General features: G+C 36.5%; 1 protein-coding gene across 2 annotated transcripts in view; it reads right to left on the reverse strand.

Moving 5' to 3' along the window:
- Cers6 (ceramide synthase 6) overlaps positions 1–24357 on the reverse strand; it is a 290656-nt gene that overhangs the window by 27922 nt on the left and 238377 nt on the right. For both annotated transcript variants that reach the window (XM_027946114.2, XM_027946113.2), the window contains exons 7-8: positions 20911–21039; positions 17774–17880 (exon numbers count right to left, since the gene is read on the reverse strand). In XM_027946114.2, the coding sequence (XP_027801915.1) occupies positions 17774–17880; positions 20911–21039 (236 nt within the window). The remainder of the gene's footprint in view (positions 1–17773; positions 17881–20910; positions 21040–24357) is intronic.

Here is a 24357-nt window from a genome sequence, read left to right on the forward strand (position 1 = left end):
TTGTTTTGTCAAATGATTTAACTGAGACTAATAGTCTTAGCAATTGAAAAAGTAGGTTATTTCAGACATTAACTAAAATAATACATATGTGCCTTAAGTGTATGCATGTACCTTCTTTCATCATGTGTGGATGTAGGATCAAGGGTTTTCCTTTTGAATATGGGTTCTCTGGTTAATTTTCATTTTATATACCATTCCAAAATGCAGAGTCTACAAATTCCACTTTTGGCCTCTCTGGGTGAAAATGTAAAGCTATTTAAAAGTAATCTGAGTGCAGAAGCCTTCTAGGTTTTTATGATCTGCTTTATAGTCTTTTAAAATCATCATCATTTTTTAAAAAGAAATTTTCTTTTTAAAAAAAACACGTAACTGAGTTTTTTATAGTTTATTAACCTTCCTATACCTCTTTTCCTTTTTTTCTGAGTTCTTGGAAGCCTAGAAAAAAATACTACTTTTTTTTGGTATGGTCTTTTTTCATTGGTGCATTATGATTATGCATATTAGTGGGATTCATTATTGAGACAACACATCTTAAGTGCTCTTAGTGACAAAATCTCACTAGTACTTGATAACCTGCATTCAGAAACTGTTTGAGTCCATGGCTCACATTCTTACAGGCTGCAATGATCTGATTACAGGTGTTGTCACAATCTTAACAGAAGAAACAGAATTAGGGTATTGATTGCCCCTCTCCCACCACAGAAAACTGTTCTTGTCCAAACTTTGAGGAAGCAGAGATAACTAAGGTGGGTATGGCAATGTGTAGATCTAAATCTACCATGACATGACATCAACTGAATTAGTTGCTCTTTATATATACCTTTGGGGCATATGTAGAAGGGAGAGTGAAGAAATTTGTGAAAAACATTAGATAACATTAGGCTTAATCAATACCAATTGCTATGGACAAGCCCCGCAGAGCCCAAAATTCCCCCATTGACTGAAAAATATGTGTTGTACTGTACAATTGAGGAGGGGTGACATGAACACCAGCCTTGTCTACCTAAAGAACATGTGCTTAGAGAAGAACTGGCCATCAAGAACATCATCTCTGTTTAAATGCTTTGATTTGTGAGTAAATGGTTCCCGAGTTTTACCTCATCTTCTCTTTATTTTTAAAAGATCGTTCTCTACCTTATACTTAAGAAGCTGAAATTGTAAGTGTCGTTTGCCAGAATAGTGATTATATATGTGGGAGAATTTTAAAAAATCACCAATAAGTGTCTCAGATGGCAAAAATAGCAGCTTGACTCCCACATGCGTTTCGTAGCAGGAGGCATGAAATAATTTGGCCCTTTTGAATTACTCCCAAAATGTAATCCAGATGCGTACAGATAGATCACTAAATATAAACCCAATTGCTTTTTTCGTTTTTGTTCCACTGGCTAAGCAACTTTTAAACCAGTGTTTAGTATGAGTTCTTTATTGTCACTGTTCTTCAGAATAAAACCAAGTTCATAAGAAAGCAAAGAATGTCTGTTCCCAAAATACCATCTGATTAACCCTATTGAGGAATGACAGGTGGCAAACACTGCCACACTGATATGTTTCTTATTCACCATCTATTTGTTCACCCGAATCATTCAGGATTACCTCCTATTTCTACTGCCATAATTTATATTGAAGACATGCCGCTCATTTAGCCTACAGCGCCTGTGCACTCAGAATATGCCTGGTGTTTGAGCAAAGGCATGGCCTTCCTGGTTATCTCCCAGCCAATGACCACTGATCATTTTCTTTCTTTCTACACACTGTGAACTTTTAAAGCAAGTAGTCTATTCCACTCTTTTTTCCTGCTCATACCCACTGCTCTCTCTTGAATTCCTTGCAGGGATTACTTTACAAAAATTTCTCACTGGAAGGTCACTGTCTTATAAATGCAAATCATAGGATCCAGACACTTCCAGAACTAGAAGGTATCTTTTTATCCTCCTGCTTTACAGATGAAGAGGGGCACATGCACAGCTTCCCAACCATCAATGGGCTCATTTGCCTGGATTTCCCCTACTGTAAGACATTCATTTGGCTAAATGACAACTCTAGTAACTGACATGTCTTACTGTCACATTTTTCTCCCCTTTTTCAATAGGAAAAGGCATTACTTTGTACTGCCAAGGTTCTCAGATATAGAACCAATAAGGAGCAGAAGAACAGTCAGTGTAAATTTAAAATAAGGCAAATCAACCTCTTCTTCCCAATTGCTTAAGGAAGATGGTCAGGATCTGTTCTCATGTGATATGAAGTCTACCTGGCTATTCTTCAAGGTTCTCAAGACACTAGACCAGGGAAGCATAAGCTTACCTTAGTTCTAAATAAAAATATGACAGTTTTAGGCCCATTTGTAGCACCAAGACTCTGTAGGCACAAAAAGTGCAAGCAAAATGGTTTTAATAAAAATGCTGGTTTTCCATGTCAACGCAATAGAATTGTTTTAGCTGAAATCTCAAAACCATTAAGGTCCTTATTTATGTGGCAAATATAATATTCAACAGTCATTAGTTTCATCACATTCAATTACTAAAAAGAGAAGCCCTATGAACCCATGAAATCATGGAAGCAACTGGCATGGCATTTATTTGATGTAGGTAGGAGTAAGTAAAATTTAGTTTTGCTATATGATATATATATATATATATATTTGCTATTTATATATCAAAAACTTCTTTTTGTATCACATATAAAGCACCACTTTATTTCACTTCTTTGAGAAAAAGTAGGCTAGATGATAAAAATAAACAATAATTCTTATTGTGCATAGAGTTATTTTCAGAATAAGGCAATCTTTTATAATCTTCCCCAAACCTTTGAAGGATAGGTAGAGATCAATATAAAAAAAATAAAGAAATGTCATAAGTCAGTATGTCATAAGTAGGCCACCAAAAAGCCAGTTCCCTACATACTATTCCTGAAAGAGAGTTTAATATATTAGCTGCCAGGGACAGTATTGGGGGTGGGCATATAGCTACAGGGAAATTAGGTAGGCTATGTGGCCTCAGCAGAATAGGGAAGTTAAATAAGTATCACTATAGCATTCAGAATATTTCTCCCTGATTTGGGAGGAAAAAAAACAGTTATATGTTATTAGATTGAAAGGGCCTTTATCAGAGTGATTTTCAAATCAAGATGTAGCATAAATCACAGAGATTATGACAAGATGAATCTGCACTAAGTACCATGCAAGGCACTGAGCACAAAAAGGAAGAGTGAGATACAGTCTCAGTCTGGTTGAAACTCAGTCCTGAGTGGCACAAGGTGATAAGGGAGTGAATCTATAAAACAATATCCTTACAACCGTGCTTCAGGAAGATGCCACCTGGCTACCATGGAGAGCAGGGAACCTGGACGTCCAATTAAATTTTGAGTGGTGGTGGTGGGGACAAAATTTGAAATAAGTGCAATTGTATGGCCAAGAAGAAAGTTTAGAAAATTGGATCAAGTGCCATAAATAATTTATTTCTTAGACATCCAAGCTCTGTTTATTTTTTTATTTTTGTACCTCTTCTGGATAGTTTAACCTATTTTGTAAAGCAACTGACTTTTTCTGACCACCTTTTACAAAGTTCTAGCTTTGCCAATTGTGCTCCTAGCATAATGTAATGTTCTGGAAAGGGAGGTAATTTGAGGAACTGGTACACCAAGGAAAAATTCTCTCAGTACTCACATAACTCCTGAATTGTCTGAGTAGGACCATTCCTATGTTCAAATGTTACTTTCATATCAAATGTTCCTTGCTTTAAAATAATGTTTGCTCTTTGGTGGTAAAAAAGAGATAACATACTTATATTCTCATGGAATAAGAACAAAAAAATATCAGTGGATTAAAATCTTGCTTAATGGAAATACTCTAGGTAACTTCATGATACCTAGAAATAATTCCTTAGTTTGTTTTGTTTATTTACCATTAGTCCAAATGCTTAATAATAAAGCCATTCACAGATATTTTGCTTTTATTTGATGGCTCACAATCTTGTGTTGCTTTAGGTTAACCTCCTTAACACCAGTTATGATTGCAGAGCACAATGGGTATAGCAGGTAGGAAATGAGGTTGGAACTTGGGTACTCCCTGGATGTTAATTTGGGAAACACCCCACGTTTCCTTACCTGGTTTAGCCCTGCAATTGTGAAATCAAGTTAAAAACTATAATATCCAAGCACTGACTAACATGTACTGCCGAGTAGCAAAATTACAGTTAATAGATGATTCCATGTCATTAGATATGTTTTGCAATATTTATATTTCAATTAAAAAGATAATCTAACAGTCTTAATTAAAACAGTACCTTTTTAAATATATATTTTTAGTTGTTGATAGACCTTTATCTTAAATATTTATTTATTTACATGTGGTGCTGAGAATCGAACCCAGTGCCTCACACACACGCTAGGCAAGCGCTCCACCACTGAGCTACAATCCCAGCCCCCCAACAGTACCTCTTTATCACTCAGATTTTAAAAACATTTGGAACCATTTCAGTCTGATCAGTCTTCTATGGCTACCAGCAAATGCAATATGGTCAGAATCACTTCTCAGAACATGTTATTCATAGTCTTTCTGAAGAAGTTTTAATAAACATTTCAGAAAGTGCTGTATGTTACATTTCTTCATAACTACTGAGTATATGATTCAAATATCACAACATGACGTATTGTTTACCAACAAATCAGATTAAATAGTTATTCATTTTGCAACAACTTTTTCTAAGGCATGGGTCTGGACAGTGCAGAAGACAAAGAAGTCCAAGACACAATGGTCTGTGATAGTGATGTATAAGTTTCTGTTCTGTCCTTTCAGTTAAGTTGGGTTGATGCAAGTTCCATTGAGAGACATGGAGCTGGTTATGATTTTGAGGTTGGACACCTGACACCAAGATAAGCCACAACAGCGGCTGGGGCTGACTGTCCAGGTCCCTTGTATAAAACTAAAAATTACCATGTCAGGGCACTTCCTTGGGTGGTGAGGGGGATAAATGCTCCTTTTTTGCTATTTTCTGTTTTTCCTGCATTTGGACAGTTGCTCTCTTCCTACACTGCCTCGAAACCCATGTCTTCACTCAGGAGCCAACATGCAACATGGACTCACCATTCCCTGACCCAGCTGCTAGTCACAGTTGACATTTTTAGTGTATCTATTTACTTTATGATTTTCCTTTTATGTATGTAACACCTGTATTTCAGTTCTTTGACATTTCACATTACAAACTAAGCATTTCTATTTTATGATCAGTTGTGGATATAAAGGCAGCATTTATTGACAATGGAATAATTTTATTCCTATAAATTCTGTCTAGAACAAGTAGTGGCTGAAATGTTCCTGCTACTGTGTATGGCTGTTACCTTCTTTGACTGGATCTACTCTGTATCATAAGGAAAGATACATGCTGCAAAGTCTCAGTCAAGGTCATGGCAAGCTGCATGGGAAATTCTAAAATTTCACTTGTCCATTTAACAATACTTTCTTTCTTTCTTTCTTTTTTTTTTTTTTTAAAGTGCTGGCTGTTCTTGGTCACACTCCTAATCAATATCTATATCCCCAGCCCCACGCTGTGCCCAACACAGAGCAGGCTCACAGTGCCTTATCTATGGGAAACTTGCAGTGTTTACTATCTTATCTGTGAAGCACGAAGAAGAGACATAAAAAAAAGTTCAATGATAATATTCAATGAAGACATATTTCCTCAAGGGACAGCGTGACTCTAGGGATGGAACTGATGCTATGGTTCCTTTGCCTTGATGGCCTGGGCAGGAAAGACCAGGAGGCAAATTCAGGGTAGTGAGGGTGAGGGAGGGGAGGAGTTGCCTGGTACACAGTTGTGCTTTATCATAATGGAAGAAAACTGAAACATAGCTTATGTCAGTTCTTCATCTGATGTAGTGTTTTCCATAAAGGATCAGTTCTCTCAAATAAGTACGATTCTTGGTCAAATGTGGAATTTCAAATCTCTGGTCCTGGCATTAGTCTTTAGTACTCAGATATTTTTAAAAACAGATGAAACACCCATACCAAGCTTTTGCTAAAGATGTTATATAAACATATTTTATAATACTTTGAGCAAATAATCTTTTGGTACATTTTCTCTCTCCCCAGCAAAGGACTTTCTGCACCAACTGGGAGGCAGAGAGGGAACACTTAAAACATTAATTCTGCGTAGACAGTGTTAGTTACTAGGATACTGCATTTGTTTTTTTTGTTGCTGAGTCAAATCACAATAGGAAAATGGCTACTTCATTGAGGGTATATTCTACCCCCTACACTACTCCTCCAACAGTGTTAGGAAGCGCTGTGTACACTTTTTGCCAAAGGTAAATAGAACATTCTAGAGAATATCCCATGACAAAATCCATTTAATACACCAGTCCCCCAACTGACTTATTCTTACACAAATTCTAAGACTAATTGCTAATGGCCTAGCCATTAAGTAAACTTCTTCTCTAAAGGACTAAATAATATGTGTTTTAAGTTTGGGGGCCATAACTCTGTCACAACCATTCAACCATGCGACCGCAGCAGAAAGCAGCCACAGAAAATATGTAACAGATGGGCAAGGCTGTATCCCAAAAGAACTTTACTCAGAAAAATAGGCAGTAGACTGTTTTGTCCTACAAATCACTGCCGATTCCTGGTTTAGCCCTGCAATTGTGAAATCAACTTAAAACTATAATATCCACAGGAAAGGGACAAAGCACCTCCACACACATTACGGCCATCTGTGTCCCACCTTATGTAGGTATTAACTGAACCTAATAGATGGAAGCATTACCAAAAAAAACAAAAAACAAAAAACAAAAAAACCTCTGGCCAAAGGATTTGGGGCTTCACTCTTTATATTTCTAATATATTTAACCAGATCAGCACCAGGGCAGATTTCAGAGTATATTTATCAAGGGCTTCTAAGAAAAACAACCATGAGAAGGCCTTGCTACTTTGACAAAATATATTTTTGAAAAATGAATATTCTACTACACAACAAAATAAATTACAAATCTAATGAAGGAAAGTGTCAAACAGACTGATTGAGGTTCTGTAACTTTTCTTGTTTTTAACTGCAGAGACCTTCAGAAAACACAAATCCATAAATAATTCTCCTACTTTGCAAGGACAAAATCAACAGAGAGTTACTTTCTGAGAAGTGCTTCTATCTACATAGCAGCAGACGACTGGAGGCACAAGACAACTCTACCCTTCCTGTAGCCATGGCATTGACATTTGCTGAGAGGTGCAGGGGAACGTGGAAACTCACCATCAGGCTGCAGGCAGAGTTCTGGTGATCATGTTTGCCCACTCTTGTCTGGATAATGACTTGGGAATCTGAGACTTGATGGAGAACCAGTCTGATGGACACTTCCACTTTATGACCTTCTGTGAGATTCTGTGAGTGGCAATAGTGACTTCTGGTGGTTCAAGATAGGTATGGTCACTGACAATTTGAGGGAGTAATTCAAACTGGTGTGCTTTCAATATTACAAGCCAAGTCTCAAGTAGAGAGGGGATGAAGACAATGGTTCAAGTCTCATTTGTGGAGTGAGTGTTTTAAAATTTTATTTTTGTAAGTACGAATGGTTATGGTTCCTTAGTCTACACTAGCTGGACGTTATTTAAATGTAATAAAAATTGCTGACCACTTGGCCTTAGCAGGAATTTCCATCTTCAACAGTAAAAACACATTTCGAGAAAGGCTTAATATTTATAAAGTACTTTCTAAAACACTACCACTGGGAGTTCATAACCCACTTGAATCAAAGTGTGGAATATGATATGTCAAGAAATTTGTAATGTTTTGAACAACCCACAATAAAAAATAAAAAAAAAATAAAATAAAACACTACCACCAACAATATATTTCATTTGATCCTTAATCTTTCGGGTGACACAAGCAGAATATTTACTATTCTTGCTATTTTACTGATGAGCATGTAGGTGCAGAGAAATTTTATGCCTGGTCTTCAGACACAGTAAGGGAAAGAACCATGAATCAAAATAAGCAGTCTTTCCAGCTGCTTTCGTGGTAGTACCACATTGCTTTCCTTTCAGGTTCCTTCTAGATTTGCCCTTTGCTTTAATAGAGTCTCATGCATGGCTGAGAGATGATAATGTTTACAATACGGCATGATGGCTGGGGCAGAATGACAGGGACAATTATTTTTAAAGGAATTTTTTATTTAACAACTGCCAAAAAAGGTATGTTATCAATTGCTTTATGGCCTTAAAGAAGATAATATTATATGGCAGAAAGAACAGATGACACATAGCAAGGAATTGTTTAACTGAACTGATATCAGGAGACCAGAGTCCAGACAGCCTACGTGAATCACTGACTAAATGATTAAAAATTCTCTGTGGAATAAGGCATGAGTTGTGCCCATCTAATTTCATGAAGATTTGGGGAGTTCAACTAAGAAAACAGATGTGAGGCCATTTAGGATTAAAGAGCACTTAATCCACTCAACAAATACTGACCGAGTAGCCTTTGTGAACTAGGCGCTGTGACAAAGGCTATAATGAGACCGAGCACAAACCACATTGAAACCACAACTTGACAAAGATGGGAAATTGTTAGGAACTTCAGGGGTTGCACACAAATGAGCTACGTGGAAGTGAGATGGAGATCAATGAAAATGGTCACTGCTTACAATAATGGATATGCTTTATTCTCAAAAAGAATCGAATTATTGTCCAACTACAAAGACTAAAATACACATTTATTTGAATTGAGGGATGATGTTTACTAAAAATTTAAATGCAAGACAAAATATTTAAGCCAATGCTTTTTTTCCCTGAATGATGGACAGATCATGGTCATATGTGTATTTAGGACACCAGGGATTCCTTGTTTGGTAATAGTAGGGTAACATACATCCAATTTGTCTTATTGGAAACAAAACTACATTCTGGAGAACAGATATAACTTTCACAGATTTGATACAATAAAATTGAGAGAAGACAAGCATGAAAGACAGAGAAGAAAGGGATTGAAGGAATTTACAATGCTTATCTTGACAAAGATGTGTTTAAATTTTTCTTTGTTTTTAGGTATTTGTTGGGTTCTGATATAGAACAGAAATAAAGGTTAGAACTAGGACTAAATGGAAGAGATATTGGGAAGCATATTGGAAGAGATATTGGGAAGATATTGGAAGACTGTGCAACCCCCATGATTACTGGGTATGGAATTGGAAGAGATTGTCTTTAAAGGTGAAGAGTTTCCTTTCCCTGGAGTTAGCCAGGTAGCCACTGAATTATTTGACAGTAACAGTCTCTTCAAATTAAAGTCTTCTCATCTCTCAATCCTGCATAGACTGGGGACAACAAAAGGCAAAGCATGAGATTCTGTTGTGAGATCCTATGCAGTGGGAGGATGGTCCAGAGGAGCACTTGCCCCTTTTATTACCATTTCTCTAAAATAGGTGAGAAGGTGAGCAGGAGTAAGGGCTCTACACGGGGGATGCAGGAGCTGTACTTTCTGGGATAAATCATGTCCTAGCTGCAGTGTCTACACAGTGAAGCCACAGAGAACAGTGGTGTCACCAGGGAGGAACAGTGTGGAGAGATCTCTTCAGGTGACCTGTGTGTGAAGGGAGTAGGTGTTCCCCAGATGTCCCCAGGACGGAAACAATCACCACTTCATTGGACAGCACCCAAGTTTTGGAGAGAAAGGGAAGAGCTGTACAATTATCTCTGCTTCCTTATTAGGATAAACAGTTTCCAGACAGGATGGATGACTCAAACCGGGATAGAATGGAGTGATTCCAAGAGGAGGGAAATGGGACAAAGCCAGTAGAAGAGTAGTGAATGAGAAATGTGATAAAGAAGATGTTACAGTTTAGATATGAGCTTATGTGTGAGACAATGCAAGCAGGTTTAAATGTGAAATTATTACGTTGTGAGAGTCTTAACCTCCTCAGTGCATTAATCCACTAATAGGGATTAATTAGGAGGGAACTGTAGGCTGGTAGGGTGTGGCTGGAGGAGGTGGGTCATTGAGGGTGTGCCTTTGTTTTGTCTGTTGTGAGGGGAGTCTCTCTTTTTCTTTCTCTCAGTTTCCTGGTGCCATGTTTCCAGCTACTATCCTCTGCCATAATCTTTCACCACGATGTTCTGCCTCAACTAAACTCTGAGGAACAGAACTAGTTGTGTATGGACTGAGACCTCTGGAACCATGAGCCCCCAAATAAACTCTCCCTCCTCTAATGGTTCTTGCCAGGTTTTTTGGTCACAGCAGTGAAAAAGCTGACTAAACAGAGAGTTTGCTCCATTGGAGTTAGATGATGAAGATGTTTGTAATAAAACCAGTAGCCCATCAAGATATGGTGTGGGATGTCTGAATATCTATACTCACAAGAGTGCAATTAGATCCCTACTGCCCACCATATACAAAAATTACTCCTAGACAGAGCATAGAACTAAGTGAAAGAGTTAAAACTATAAGACTCTTAAGAAAAAAAAATGAGTAAATATTCATGAACTTGAATGGTTTCTTAAATATGACATTAAAAAACACAGATGACTTAAGAAAAAACAATAAATTTCACTTCTTCAAAATTAAAAACTTTTGTACTTCAAAAGATACCAAGTAGGAAGTGAAAAGACAATCCTCAGAAGGGGAGAGAAATTATTAATTACTGGAAGAGTGCAGAGACATTATTAACGGGTATAACTTCTTGGGTGGATAAAAATATTTTCATATTTGTTGTGTTGATGTTTGACAGGTCTGTGAATATATTATAAAACACTGAATTGTATACTTTAAAAGTATACCATGCATTTTACTTATTAATAATAAATAATAATTATTATTATTTTGGTACTGGGGATTGAATTCAGGGGCGCTTAACCACTGAGCCACATCCCCAGCCCTTTTTATTTTCTATTTTGAGTCAGGGTCATACTAAGTTGCTTTGGGCCTCGATTTTGCTGAGGCTGGCTTTGAACTTGTGATCCTCCTCTTCAGCCTCCTGAACCACTGGGATTACAGGCATGTGCTATCACACCCGGCTAACATGGTGCATTTAATGGCATGTGAATTATATTTCAATAAAGTTGATATAAAATAATATGCTAATATAAATATATAAATAATATGCTAATATAAATATATAAATACATATAACAGTAAATTTCTACTCCTAGGCATGGTTAATTATCTAGGTAAGAGGTAAGTCACTAATTTTTTTAAATTAAAAATTTCAATTACAAAAGCAATACCTATTTACTTCGGAAAGATTAAAACAGAGAGAAAATATAAAGAAAAAAGTCATCTCTAACATAACCACAACCCAGAGAGAGATAGCTTGCTGTAAAGGTAACTTCCTTTCTATTTGTTTTTTTTTTCATAGTTTGTAATTTTTTAAAAAGTGAGGCACAGAGTCATGCCTTGCCTTTCACTTGTTATAACACGGATGTTTTCTTAATTAATACCTTTGACAGGGCTACAGAAGCATATGCTAGAAAAGTCAGAGAACTGGGAGAGTGGTTCTGCACCATGGCTGCACAACAAAACCACTTTGGGAGCTAAACACCATGCTCAGGTTCCACCAAGACAAATTAAATTAGAATTTCCAAGGGTATGAGGTGGGGTTCTAACTGTACTTTAGGTCTCAGTAATGCTAAAGACAGCCACATGTAAGAAATGATGGGAATAAGATTTCTGCCATCCCAGATCTTAGTCCTAGTTCCAGAAATACTGACTTGTACATATTCCAGAAACTGTAGTTTTTATTTATTCATAATGAGATTAAATATCTTTTTATAATTTAAAAAAATTTTAAAATAATTTTGTTGCTTGTATTTTTTTGAACTGTATCAAGATCCATTCAGAATACTTCTATTGAGGTACTGGTCTTTTTCCTTACTCATTCCTGAGATGTCTCTCATTTCATATTATGTAAATCATTTCACTTAAAAAAAGGAGTTATGACTTACTTAACAGTTACTATGAATCAAACTCTTTTCTTAATTCATAGAGATGCTAACTTTTTTAATGTTAACACTACCAGATAGATATTCTCATCATTCCTGTTGAGATGAGGAAACTTCAGTACAAAGGGTGTTAATTAACTCAGATATCCTTGCTAACCACTGTACTTTCCCAACTGGCATGAACAGGGCAAACAGAAGACTTAAGAATGTCAGTCAAGATACTCAGACACCAGAAAACACGCAGAAGGTGGTGACTGCCAAAGATTGCAGTACTAGGTCTTTCCTAGAACTGCATTGTCCAACACACTAGTTGCATGTGCCCAGTGAGCATTTGAAATGTAGCTAAACTTTGATGTATAATGTGAAATACATACCTGACTTCAAAGAATTAGCAGAAAAGAATGTAAATATCTCAATAATTATTAATTCAACATATTGATATGTTCAAAAGATATCATTTTGGACAGAATGAGTTAAATAAGTGTTATTTAAATAGATATTATCTTTTTGACTTTTAAAATATGGCTATTAGAAAATTAATAAAAAATCATGAAGATTGCATTATATATCTACTGGACAGTGTTGTTCTAGAAGGATGTATTTTGGCCAAAAGAAAGGTGTGGAGGTGCAATTCATGTTCTAATGCTGTATGCTGTCTTTGAGGAACATGAATCAAAGAAACAGCAGAGAATGAGCCTAGTGTTCTTAAAGCCACCAATTACAAACATTCTGATGGCTTGTGAGGAAACATGAATGCAGTCAGGAGGAACCTGGAAGGTACTGCCAGCTATGTCAAAGAAGTGGGTTGAGAAATAGGAAGGAGCAGAGGGCATGGGGAACAGTTCTCTTTCTTCTTCCAACTGAAATTTAAGTCTTTGAAGGAGAAATAGCTCTATGAAATGTTCCTTAGAACCAAAGTTTAATCTGTGTCCTCTACCTCAATCCCCACAGGTGGGTGGCTATTTCACACATTTACCATCTGATATGATGTATTATTTAGCCAACAGAGCTCCTCAGTATATGCACCAAAACTAAATATTGGTAATCCACTTGCATTATTTATGTCCTATAAATGTTCAGAAAATAATTTATAATCTCTAGCATCCTTCCCCAAATTATGAACCAGTATTTTTAAGAGGACTATAGGAGTTCAGCTGTAAGTGTTCCAAGGGAAGGCCTATGTCAAATTGAATTCTCAGCACCCAGCCCAATCCTGCTTGCCCAGGGAATGCCCATAAATCTCCACTAAATACATTTAAAAAGGGACAGTACAGTAGACATCAAAAGTATTCACCTGAAAAATATGGATAAAGCAAAGACTGGACACTTCAGACTGCTAAACTTACTACTCAGATAGACGATCAAATGGATGAGGGTAAATATTTAGAAATGAAGATCCAGGAGTCAGCTAAGGTCTCCTTAAACCTGGCTCCATTCTCTTTTGACCCTGTCTTTGTGGGCAGAAAATGACTTAAACAACAGAGTAAATCTTGACTTCCACAATAACTTTGATGCTGGTCTTTTATACACCTTAGAAAAAAACTGAGGAAATTGTAGGCATGATGACAGAGCTATTAGAAGGCTTCACAATGATTGGAGAAATTCATACAGGAAGACTGGGGCTGCTGGATTGAAGTTACATAAAGCGATCATTCGGTAGTGTACTAAGAGTTCTTTTTTAGTCAACATATTTCTTCCCTGAGTTGGAAGAACATGAAAGACACATCTACAGGTAACATAAGGCTGGAAAGGACAAGTATCATATGGAATGTAACTCAGAAGGCCCTGCTGGGCTAGGGTGGCATAGGAAAACAGCATGATGCACTTGAATAGGGACAGATGGAGTTTATGTAATCAAGTATGCAAATAAAGCATAATTAGGGATAAAGGCATATAAAGAAGAAATGACTTTAGGATGGGGGTGTAGTCTTGTCTGGCAGCAGCTTACCACTGGTGCAATACAAAAGCTACTTTAAAAGCTCATGCCACAGTGGACCATGTTATAGGTGCTAACTAAACAAGGCCTATTGCTGGCTCTCAAGATGTGGGCAGGACATTACAAGAGCTGAGCATGGTGGCACACACCTATAATCCCAGCAGCTCAGGAGGTTCAGACAGGGGAATTGCAAGTTCAAAGACAGCTTCAGCAATTTAGCAAATCCCTAAGCAACTTGGTGAGACCCTGTCTCTAAGTAAAAAATGAAAAGGGCTGGGGATGTGGCTCAGTGGCAAAGTGGTGAAGGCATTCATCCGCTGTCTGACAGGGTCACAATGTGGGGGATGCTGCGCCAGGGCCACACCATCTGGAAACTGGAACCATGGGGAATGTTAAGTGTTTTGTTTATGATACTCATGATAATAGGATAATAGGGCATACATCAATCAATAATGAAAGTATGTGTTGCCTGAGATTGCAGGAAAATTCCCAGAATGAGATTAAGGATACAATTAAGACATGCCCCAAGGTGTGTTTCAGTGTCTCTCAGGATACAAAAAAAATAGTGTTATTCCTCAAGAAATTCATGGGAAAAAGATCGCAAATCGAGGTTCCTGAGAAAAGCTTAACAATTTCTACTAAGCCCCCCCCCCCCCGTTCTAAAGCCACAACCTGTGCAACATACATTCCCCCCACTAACAGACCCTCCTTTGCCTTACACAGGAATTCATGATGAGAATTGGAAACACATAGTTAATATAAATGACAAATGGATTGAGGTGCAAAGCCTGCCCTTTAGTTAAAGATTACAAAGATATAAGAATTGGTGTGGACCAAGGATCAAGGAAACTCTTTAAGAAAACAGTTAAATAGGTCATATAAAAAAAGGAAATTATCTTGGAAATTAAAGGCAGAATAATTTAAAATGAATATAGTTATATTTTAGAGGCACTTCAGAGTAGTAGGCTTTTAAGTAATAGACTTTCACTATTTAAAGTGTGTCTTACTGGGACTTTAGTTTAGAGGTAAGAAAACTTACCAATAATCATAGGTATGCTTTAAAGTTAAAGGTTGATGAAATAATTATAGGTAGGTTTTAAAGTTAAAAGTTAATAATAGGTCCGGAGACATGCAGTCTAGTTGCGTAGTCTAACACCTAGTGATTGAGGTGAAAATTGTAAAAGCTTAATCATGATTGGCTAAGGTTATAGGAAAATATTTTAAACAATGTACTCAGTATCTTAGGTAATTAATATATGCCAGAAAAGACCATAACTCTTAAAAATCATATAAATCAAATGAGCTTTGGGCTTTGAAGCTATCCATTATCTACCTGAAAAAACACACCTGTAAAAAAGGTATAAAAATAAAGGTCCCTCTAGGGGCAGCAGAGTTTTTCTGGAGGCTGCTGGTAACTTGCAACCTATCATCCCATCTCTTCTTCTTTTGCTGATGCCACTCCTCCTTCAGGACCTCTGGATCCCTGCCAGGGCTGGACCCCTGCAGTAAAGTGTCCCTGGGTTCAATCCCTAGTACAAATATATACAAGTACAAACATCACAAGAGGAATTCTGGGGAAGAATTCTATTGGACCCATTGAGGAGATTAAGGATGTTTCTGTAGAAGAAAAGGCCTAAAAATGTTGTATTAGAGTTTCACACGATGAAGAGTTTTCCACTGGAAGTGGTAGGGTATATTTTACTGTTTTCCAGAGGTACCTTTTTTTGAGGAGAAAAAGGATTCATAGATCTTAAGGATCTATTAAAGACATAAGCCATCCACCCAGGAGACAGACAGACAGACAGACACACACACACACACACACACACTTCACATATTGTTTTAGATTGTTCTAAACCAGATTAAGAATTTTTAGCTCAGAAGTTAAAAGGACCCAGGTTTCATTTAATAGAAGAAAGAATTTTCCCCTGGACCTCTGAAGCAATACTCTTGATCAGGGAAACTAACAAAAAAATTCTTATGTGCAGAGGGAGTGGGGGCATCTGGAGCTGGTAATCTGAAAGGCTCTTTCCAATTCTAGGATTCCCTAGTCGAAAATGAATTTCTAAATAATTTCACAATATTAAAATAAACATGTAAAATAATACTTGTTATTGCCATTATTGTGAAAAATTTATATACCAACAATGCCCGTTACACTCTATTAATCAAAGTAGGATCAAAATAAAGACCATCCAGGTATCAATATAACATACTAGATGTATCTGAAAATGGTTTTATTCATTATAACTATAGTAGCAATGGATACCTAAGTTATTTCTTGCAGTAAAAGATCTTTCTTTCCAAGTTGCTTTTGAAAAATTCTGATTCACAAAAAGGCATGGCAGCAGAGGTACACACACAGCATTTGCAACAGAAGCTCTTACTTTATATTTGGTTATACACTCTTTTCTAAGCAGCTAGTATAGGTCATCACTATAGACCATACCTATGAGTAATCTTACTGGCTGCAGGACAGAATTTGTTTGTTTTTTGAGGATCTATGTTCTAAGTGACACACTGCTGTCTACACTTAAGAGCTTTTACACATTAACCAGAAGGAAAGTGTGTTTCAATTTCAGGTCTACTCTCATAGGGAAGGAAACAAATCAAAGTAGTTGATAGCAATGCATATGTCTTTAAAACTCAGGTTCTCAGAAATCCTAAGTAGGTAAAGTTTCCTGCTATTTTTCTGAGAAAGTATTCCCTGGATTTTACTTGAATTTCTTCTATTTAAATTCTTACCACTAGTTCTGCCAGTAATCTTGAAAGAGCTCCAACCCTGAAATAATTACAGTCACATTATACTCAAAATTATTTCAGTGTTTCTTACCTACAATCATATTAAACTATAATGAGGTTTTATAAGTGTCTGTTGCCCACACACAGTGCTGCTGCTTGGAAATGATTTTCATAATAAGTAAATGTCCAAAAGAGCCATGAGCCTCAAGGAGAAGCCATGCATATGTACATGTATTGTGTGGAGGGAGAGCAGGTGTGAGTATGCTAATGATTCATAAATGGAATCTTAGTGATAGATGTTATTTACTTAAAGGCCCCAACTTTATTGTTTTTCTACTGGGACAGAGAGTTAAGGTATTATTGCATCCCTTTGTTATTCCGCATTTTCCAATTCCCCCTGCTTTGAAAGTCCCATTCAAATCTTTCAAAATGGAAGAACAAATTTACCATCAATGACAGACTCCAAGTGATATGGAGAGTTCATTATTTTTCAAGATCAAGTAAGAACCTTCCAGGAAAAGATTAATGACAATGGACCCATTTTTAATGGAAAGGATTGTCAAATTCCATTGAAATCTGTCATATCTTTTTCTTAGCTCTCAACAAAAGAAAAGCCATCTAGACATTAAGGAGCCACAGAGAATCTCAGAGGTTAATTTTGAGTTATACTTTCTATCTCCTTTGGCTGTAAATATAGCTGATGAGAATTATTTAAGGTTAGTGGTTTCCAAACTTTAGGGTGTGGCAGAACATTGAGAAGACTTATCAAACACAGCCCTGTCACTCAGCGGGTCTGAGGTGGGGCCTGCAAGTTACCAGGTAGGCCTCTGCTGCTGATCCAAGGAAGGAGACCCTGAAACACACCTGTTGCAGCATCATGTTCCTTTTTTAATTCAAACCTTCACAATGGGGGTTCTTGAGCCAAAGTCTAGATGAGAACCTAAAATGCTTTCTGTGGCTTCAGAATCCCCATGAACCCATCTTTCTTGAACTATACTGTGGAAAATATTAGTAAAGAATGAAACTCTCTTCTGCAAGAAGAAATCAAGCTGTTTCCTGAGTCCATCCCCACCATCTTTAAACCTTTTACTAAGTCTTTAGAGTAAAATTCAAAAGGAAAATGTTCTCTAAAGCTTATTTGGAAGGGGTGGCTCAATTGGAAAGAAGATTGGCATACTCACCAGAGAGGAAATATACCCAGTCGTGTGGTGATAAAAACCATGGCAAACATCACAAACAGGAGGTCACACATTTTCTGAAACTTGGCATAATTTGCCATTTTGGCAGCCTATAAAAGGAAGGAATGTAACATATTAATTTAGTTAAGCTGATAAATAAAATTTCTTTTACTATGCATGAGTTCTCTATAAGATAGAGTTTACCAGATGCACAAAATTGCCTGCTACTTTAAAATGTCATGCATCATACATCAGTATTTATAAATTACTCATAAATCGAATGAAATGCAGCATTAGCCATAAGTAGAACTACCGACTGTCACAGATTTAATAAAATATTCAGCAACCTGAAAAATTCAATTATATGGTTGATTTCAGGAAAACAGACAGGAAAAATAAGAAACTTTTGTATTATAGATGATATTAGCAAGCCAGAGAACCAAAACAGAAATTTGGCATAATAGATCAAAATAGAAAGTGCTAGATAAACCTTTACTGAGTCCCAAATACTGAGATCACAAACTTAATACAGAATATATGGAACTTTGCTGCATTATTCTCTCTTTCTCTTTAGAATTATGGGTTTTCTTTAAATTGGCAGAGGAACTTCTCTAGGGAGACAATATCCTTGTTTATTTTCACTAACTTAAAAATGAAGAAAGGGTCAAGGTCATGGTATTTCAACTAATCCATTTAGATCGAATTTGCAAAGTTACTTTCCTGGGTCACTTTCTAGATGAAAGTCAAGAATGTTCAAAGCATCTATGAGAAGTATTCAAATAATTTGGGGTAGTGATTTAAGTGACCACATTTTTAATAAATATTTTGTTTTAGTTGTAGTTGGACACAATACCTTTATTTTTATGTGATGCTGAGGATTAAGCCCAGTGCCCTGAATATGCGAGGCGAGCACTCTACCACTGAGCCACAACCCCAGCCCCCACATTTTTATATTATAAACTTATCTGATGAATCACATCCTATTATCTTACTTTTTTGTCACATCCATATCCCCTTTTCACTTTTCTTTTCTTTTTTTTTTTTGAGACAGGATCTTGCTAAGTTACTGAAGTCCTCACTAAGTTGCTAAGGCTGGTCTCAAACTTGTGATCCTCCTGCCTTAGCCTTTTGAGTGGTATTGTGTCCAGGCATGCACCACCACTCCCAGTTCACCATTAATTTTTTAAGATGATTCTAAATAAGAAAGATGAGGCTGAAAACTTTCTGTTTGATAATTTATTTTTACATTTTTATATAGATTTTACATCAACTACACAGTTATAAAATGAAGATGTCTTCGGCATTCAATAACCTTATTTTCTACTTCTTAAAAATTAAATTGGCTAAGTCACACTTGAAAAGATTGTTGGCAGTATCTTCAGAATTTATAATTTAATAGTTTTAAGTAAAGTACAAAACTATAAAATAAATATATTCTGAAGAGGAAGTGAGTGGCAGCCAGGATTATAAGCTTTTAATTTCATGCATACTTTGGGTATAGCACCACAATGGTGTTAAAATAAAAAGTATCATCTGCCTGTTTCTGGATAGGTAAATCATCTAATTTTCCCTTTATATTTATCTACCCATATTTTATAAATAAGCAATAACATCAACTTTTCAGAAATGTCTAGGCCATAAATCCCATTTTGAAGATCTCATTAATTGGGTCTCCTCAAACATGATTTATAATATCAAAAAGGACGCAGGTGATGAAACACATTTTCTTTCAAGCCACATGATTGGGATTCCTGGATTCATTTTCTTTGTTGGATAAAAGGGTAGATGAAAGGGTTTGAGGTTGTAGCTCAGTGGTAGAGCACTTGCCCAGCACGTGTGAGGCACTGGGTTTGATCCTCATCACCACATTAAAATAAATAAATAAAAATAAAGGTATTGTGTCCAACTACAACTAAAAAATATTTTTATAAAAAGGGTAGGAGACAATTCAACTAAGATTTTCTCAGTCACAACTCTACTAAGCTGGTGATTTTCAGAGGAGTTGAAGTTGGCTGATTATATAGAATTGATTTCAAAAACTGTAGGCTACTGAATAAATTGTGATTTCTAAACATACATATGATTTATCCAAATGATAATTGATGTTCAGGGGATTACCCTCAAGCTAAATATATTTCTCTTTTTGAAAAATATGTCGAATAGAGTTTAGCTTGAATTACTTAAAATCATAGCACCAGGTTTTCATCTGACTTATCCATTATAGGACTATTTTTCAAACTGTTAAAGGCACCAGAGTTTTTAATAAAATGCCATATATACATGACCTTAACTAATGCCTTTACAGTAGATTCAATTTTATAGAACTTATGCTTATATTGCAAAAATTGATCACTATCTGAAGATACTTCTCTGTTCACAGTAATAACAAATGCTTAAAAGTTGGCAAAACTGTGGAGTCAACAGGAATAACAAAATCAGAATACAGATTATAAGATCCATTTCTACATAGAATTTGTACTCTTGCAAGTTATTTTTGACCAATTATATAAAATTGCTTAGTATAAAGTGAAGACCTTTATTTAATTATATACATATAATTAAATATATAAATATATATTAAATATATATATTTATATATATAATATAATATATAATATATATAATTAAATATATATATATATATATATATATATATATATATGCAGTGTGATTCTTAAAAGTAGTAAATTATTTATACAGTTTCTATATATATTTGCAATTCATATATGCTTTTCATTCTAAAAACACAAAGATAATATGTACAGTGACAATAAAAACTAATCTACTTAATTTTATTGAGAAGTAAAGTTCCCATTAATAACTACACTTAATTATATAAAAATTTAAAATAAACCAGTATGAAACTTACAGTACAATTAAAACCTATTAAAATAATGACTTCCCTATTATAAAATCAGTCTAAATGTGGAATAGTAAGTTTTCATCAGCATATTAATAAGGAATCATTATAATTAGTATAAACGTTTATATACTAATTTCAAGTCTCATTTTCAGCAGTTTAACCTACAAAACCCCTGTAGTTTGAAAGCACCATCTAGTACGACACAGGAGACCTGATGATCTGGGAAAGTTCAGGAGTCCTGGATTTTGAATTCTTAAGAATGAAGGAAAATTTTTACCTCTAGAAGAGCATCAGCTGAGTCGTGAAGACAAAGGACCAGGGTCCCTACTCGGGCCATATTGTTGACGTAAGAAAAGGTAATCAGTAAAACAGATACGAAGTGGTGCAGGAACATGATGCCAAAGTCCTTGAGGAAAGAGAAAGCACAGCCATGTTAGGGTTTCTCAACATTTCAGCTTTTCCATTATAGCTTTTCAGCCACTAAAACAATACTTACTGAGAACCTTTACAGGCCTGGCTCTGGGGATACTAAAATGAACCAGATAAAACACACCAGCCCTCTGGGAGCCCAGTGGGAGAGAAATATAGACCAGCAACTATGGGGAATGTGATCAACTCCAGGATAAAAGTCAGATAATGAAGCATGTTTTGTACTAACTGGAAGAATGTGTAGTGATGGGAGAAATCACCACAGGATTTCAAGCAAAGAAGGGCAGGCACTATTTGGACCTGAAATTTACTATGTTTTCAATAAGTGTTTCCACCAGGCCCATGTGTTAAAGGTTTAGATCCCAGTCCATGGTGCCACGAGGAGGTGGTAGAATGTTTAAGAGGTAGAGCCTAGAGGGAGGAAGTTATCAAGGGTGTACTCTTGAGGGGGATAATGACTACTTCTTATCTCTCTTTTTCAATCCCTGGCTGCTATGAGGTAACAGCTTCCTCCACTACACACTCCCACCATGTGGTACTGCTTTGCCACAGGCCTAAAAGCACCAGACCAGCCAATGATGAACTGAAATCTCTGAATCCATAAGCTAAAACAAAACTTTCCTCCTTACAAGTTTATTTATTTTGGGTATTTTGTCATAGTAACAGCTGACTAACACAAACTCTAAGATCTTTGGGGCAGAGGTACAGGTCCAATAAACCATTTCTCTGACTACTAGTGGTTGCAGCTTATGAAGGGTACAGGTTGTATTTCTGATCAGCAGGTGGAATCTTTGAAGGGACAGCTGGCTGAGGTTCAAGGACAAGGGCATTGCATGGTTCTCAGACTTTAGTCTGTTGGCTACAGAAGGCCCGAAAAGGCACATAGTAATGACTAAGGTGGTGCTTTGGTCTAAATGCTTATGTCTCCCCCTGCTCAAATTCATATGTTAGAACTCTAATTTCCAAGGTCATAGTATTAGGAAGTATGGCCTTTGGGGGTGATTAGGTCATAGGGCTAGAACTCTCATGAATGGGATTAATATCTCTATAAAAAGAGGCCCCAGAAATTTGCTTCATCCCTTCCATCGTGTAAGAACAGAGCTAGAATGTGCCACCTATGAATCAAGAAATAGGCCCTCATCAGAAAATGTGTCTGCTAGTGCTTTGAACTTGAACTTTTTAGCCTCCAGAACATGTGAATAAATTCCTGTTGTTTAAAGCTGCACATTCAATGGAATTATATTATAGAAGCCTAAACAGTTTAGGACAAGTAGTGATTGTTTTTGTTATCTCCTTGGGTTCTTGGAACATGCATCTCAATTTAGCATCCTTCCCCTAGCCTATGCCTATTGGGAATCTGAAATAAGAATCTGTTGGCTTTTCTGATGGGTACTACCCAAGAAAGCCCTGAATTTTCACACTGTTCATAATCATTTTAAAAAATAATTTGACAAAATTAATAGTAAATCAACCATCCAGATTTTAGACAGCTTCAAAGGATCAGCTTCTGAAAAAGATTATCTTTGATATTATTTCCTGACCATCTGGACATGGTTATGACATGGAACTTCTACTGCTTTTAAATATAGTCTCACTTACTGATATTTATCCTAATCTACAATTGGGCCAGAGTAAACTTTAATTTCTCTGCACCTTAAGTGTCATGATTTGTCCCAATGTTGTTCTACTTGAAGTCTTTGAGGAGGAGGACTACAGCCCTAGAGACCTTTCATCCAGAGACAACTAAATTAGCCACAATGAAAAGCTTATTGCGAAACTGAACTATGCACAAATCTTGGTCGAGAAAAATTGCAACACATAGGCTAAATCTGTGAGAACCATTCTTAAGTTTCTATCCTTGGAAGTCAATATTCACTTGGCCATTTATTAACTAAAAAATTTATTTATTCTTACTATGTTCTTACTATATTCTATTTTAAGCTTTGGGCAGGAGATAAATAAGTACAGTAGACAAAGATTTCTGCCCTTGTGGAGCTCACATATTTTAGTTGAAGAAAACAGACAACAAATATAATAAAGTAAATGGCCTTTTAATACTGGATGGTAAAAAGTGATCCTGAGGAAAAGATAATCATCGTAAAGGTGTGTGTGGGTAGGGAGTCCTGGTTGCTGGGGGAAGTGACCTGCAATAATAGTGGGGTAAATAGTAAATAGTGGGGTCAGCATAGACCTCTAAGAAGATGGGGGAGCTAACCATACAGACAGAAAGGGAGAAAATGTTCCAGGCAGAGAAAACAAATAAGATGAAGGATCAACCCAGCACCCTCTCTCTACCCTGACCTGTTCACAGAATAGCATGGAGGTCAGTGGGACTTGAGTAGTGAGAGGGACACAGGCAACATTATAGCTTTATTTTTTCTCTAGCTTCTTTCTGTTACCAGTGTCTTAAAAAGACATTTTAACTTTGATGAATAGAAAAAACAAACAAACAAAAAAACCCACTCTACTATTTAATCCCTGGCATATAACTATTTTAGTTATGTCTGTATTCACAGATGAACTGGGAGGTTAAAAGATCAAAACTGAAATTATCTCTGGAGCTTCTAAGACAATTTTATTTACAAGTGCTACAAGGCACTCACAAATATCCACATTCCCAGTTGTCAATGTAAAGAAGAAAGGCTAAGTTTTTATTCTTACAGATGTCTCCACATGTTCCTTGTCTGGACATTCCTTTGGAACCATTCTTGAGCTTGTTCTGAGGATGAGCGTGGGCAACAGCCCTCAGGCTGGTAGACATCCAGCCAGGCTACCTTGACCTTTTTCTGATTTATATTGGCACTAACAACTAGGTCAGGTGTGATTGTCAGTTCCTTGCAGATTCAAGTTAATCTTTTGCCCTGGGAGAACATGGAGGTCCTGAGGTATCTCCTTTTTGTCTAAGCTGCCTTAATCTTTCTCTTTGTAGCCATTTTACTCTGTGGCTTCTGCCCCAGTCTCTGGTTTATGGGGTGAAAGGGCCACTTTCTTCAGGTCTGACTTACTGATCCTGGCCCTACAGTCACCTTTTCTACAACTCAGGTATCTGTTGTCTAGTTGAATTAAACAATTATTTTTTGTGCTGTTTGTCTGTAGTTAGGGTAATTTCTAGTTCAAATCATAAAGTTCAAGAATGTTAAAAACCAGGGCCTTATTGATATGACTACACTTATGAAGAATATTTGCAGCTTATTTAGCTCAATTTAGCTCTATTTTGCATAAGAGTCAACTTGTAATCCAGGCTCCAACTCACTGATTTTATCATTTTTGTAAGGGCATCCATTTCCTCATCTGT

This window comes from Marmota flaviventris, chromosome 11 (assembly GCF_047511675.1).
Source record: "Marmota flaviventris isolate mMarFla1 chromosome 11, mMarFla1.hap1, whole genome shotgun sequence".
Classification (NCBI taxonomy): domain Eukaryota; kingdom Metazoa; phylum Chordata; class Mammalia; order Rodentia; family Sciuridae; genus Marmota; species Marmota flaviventris.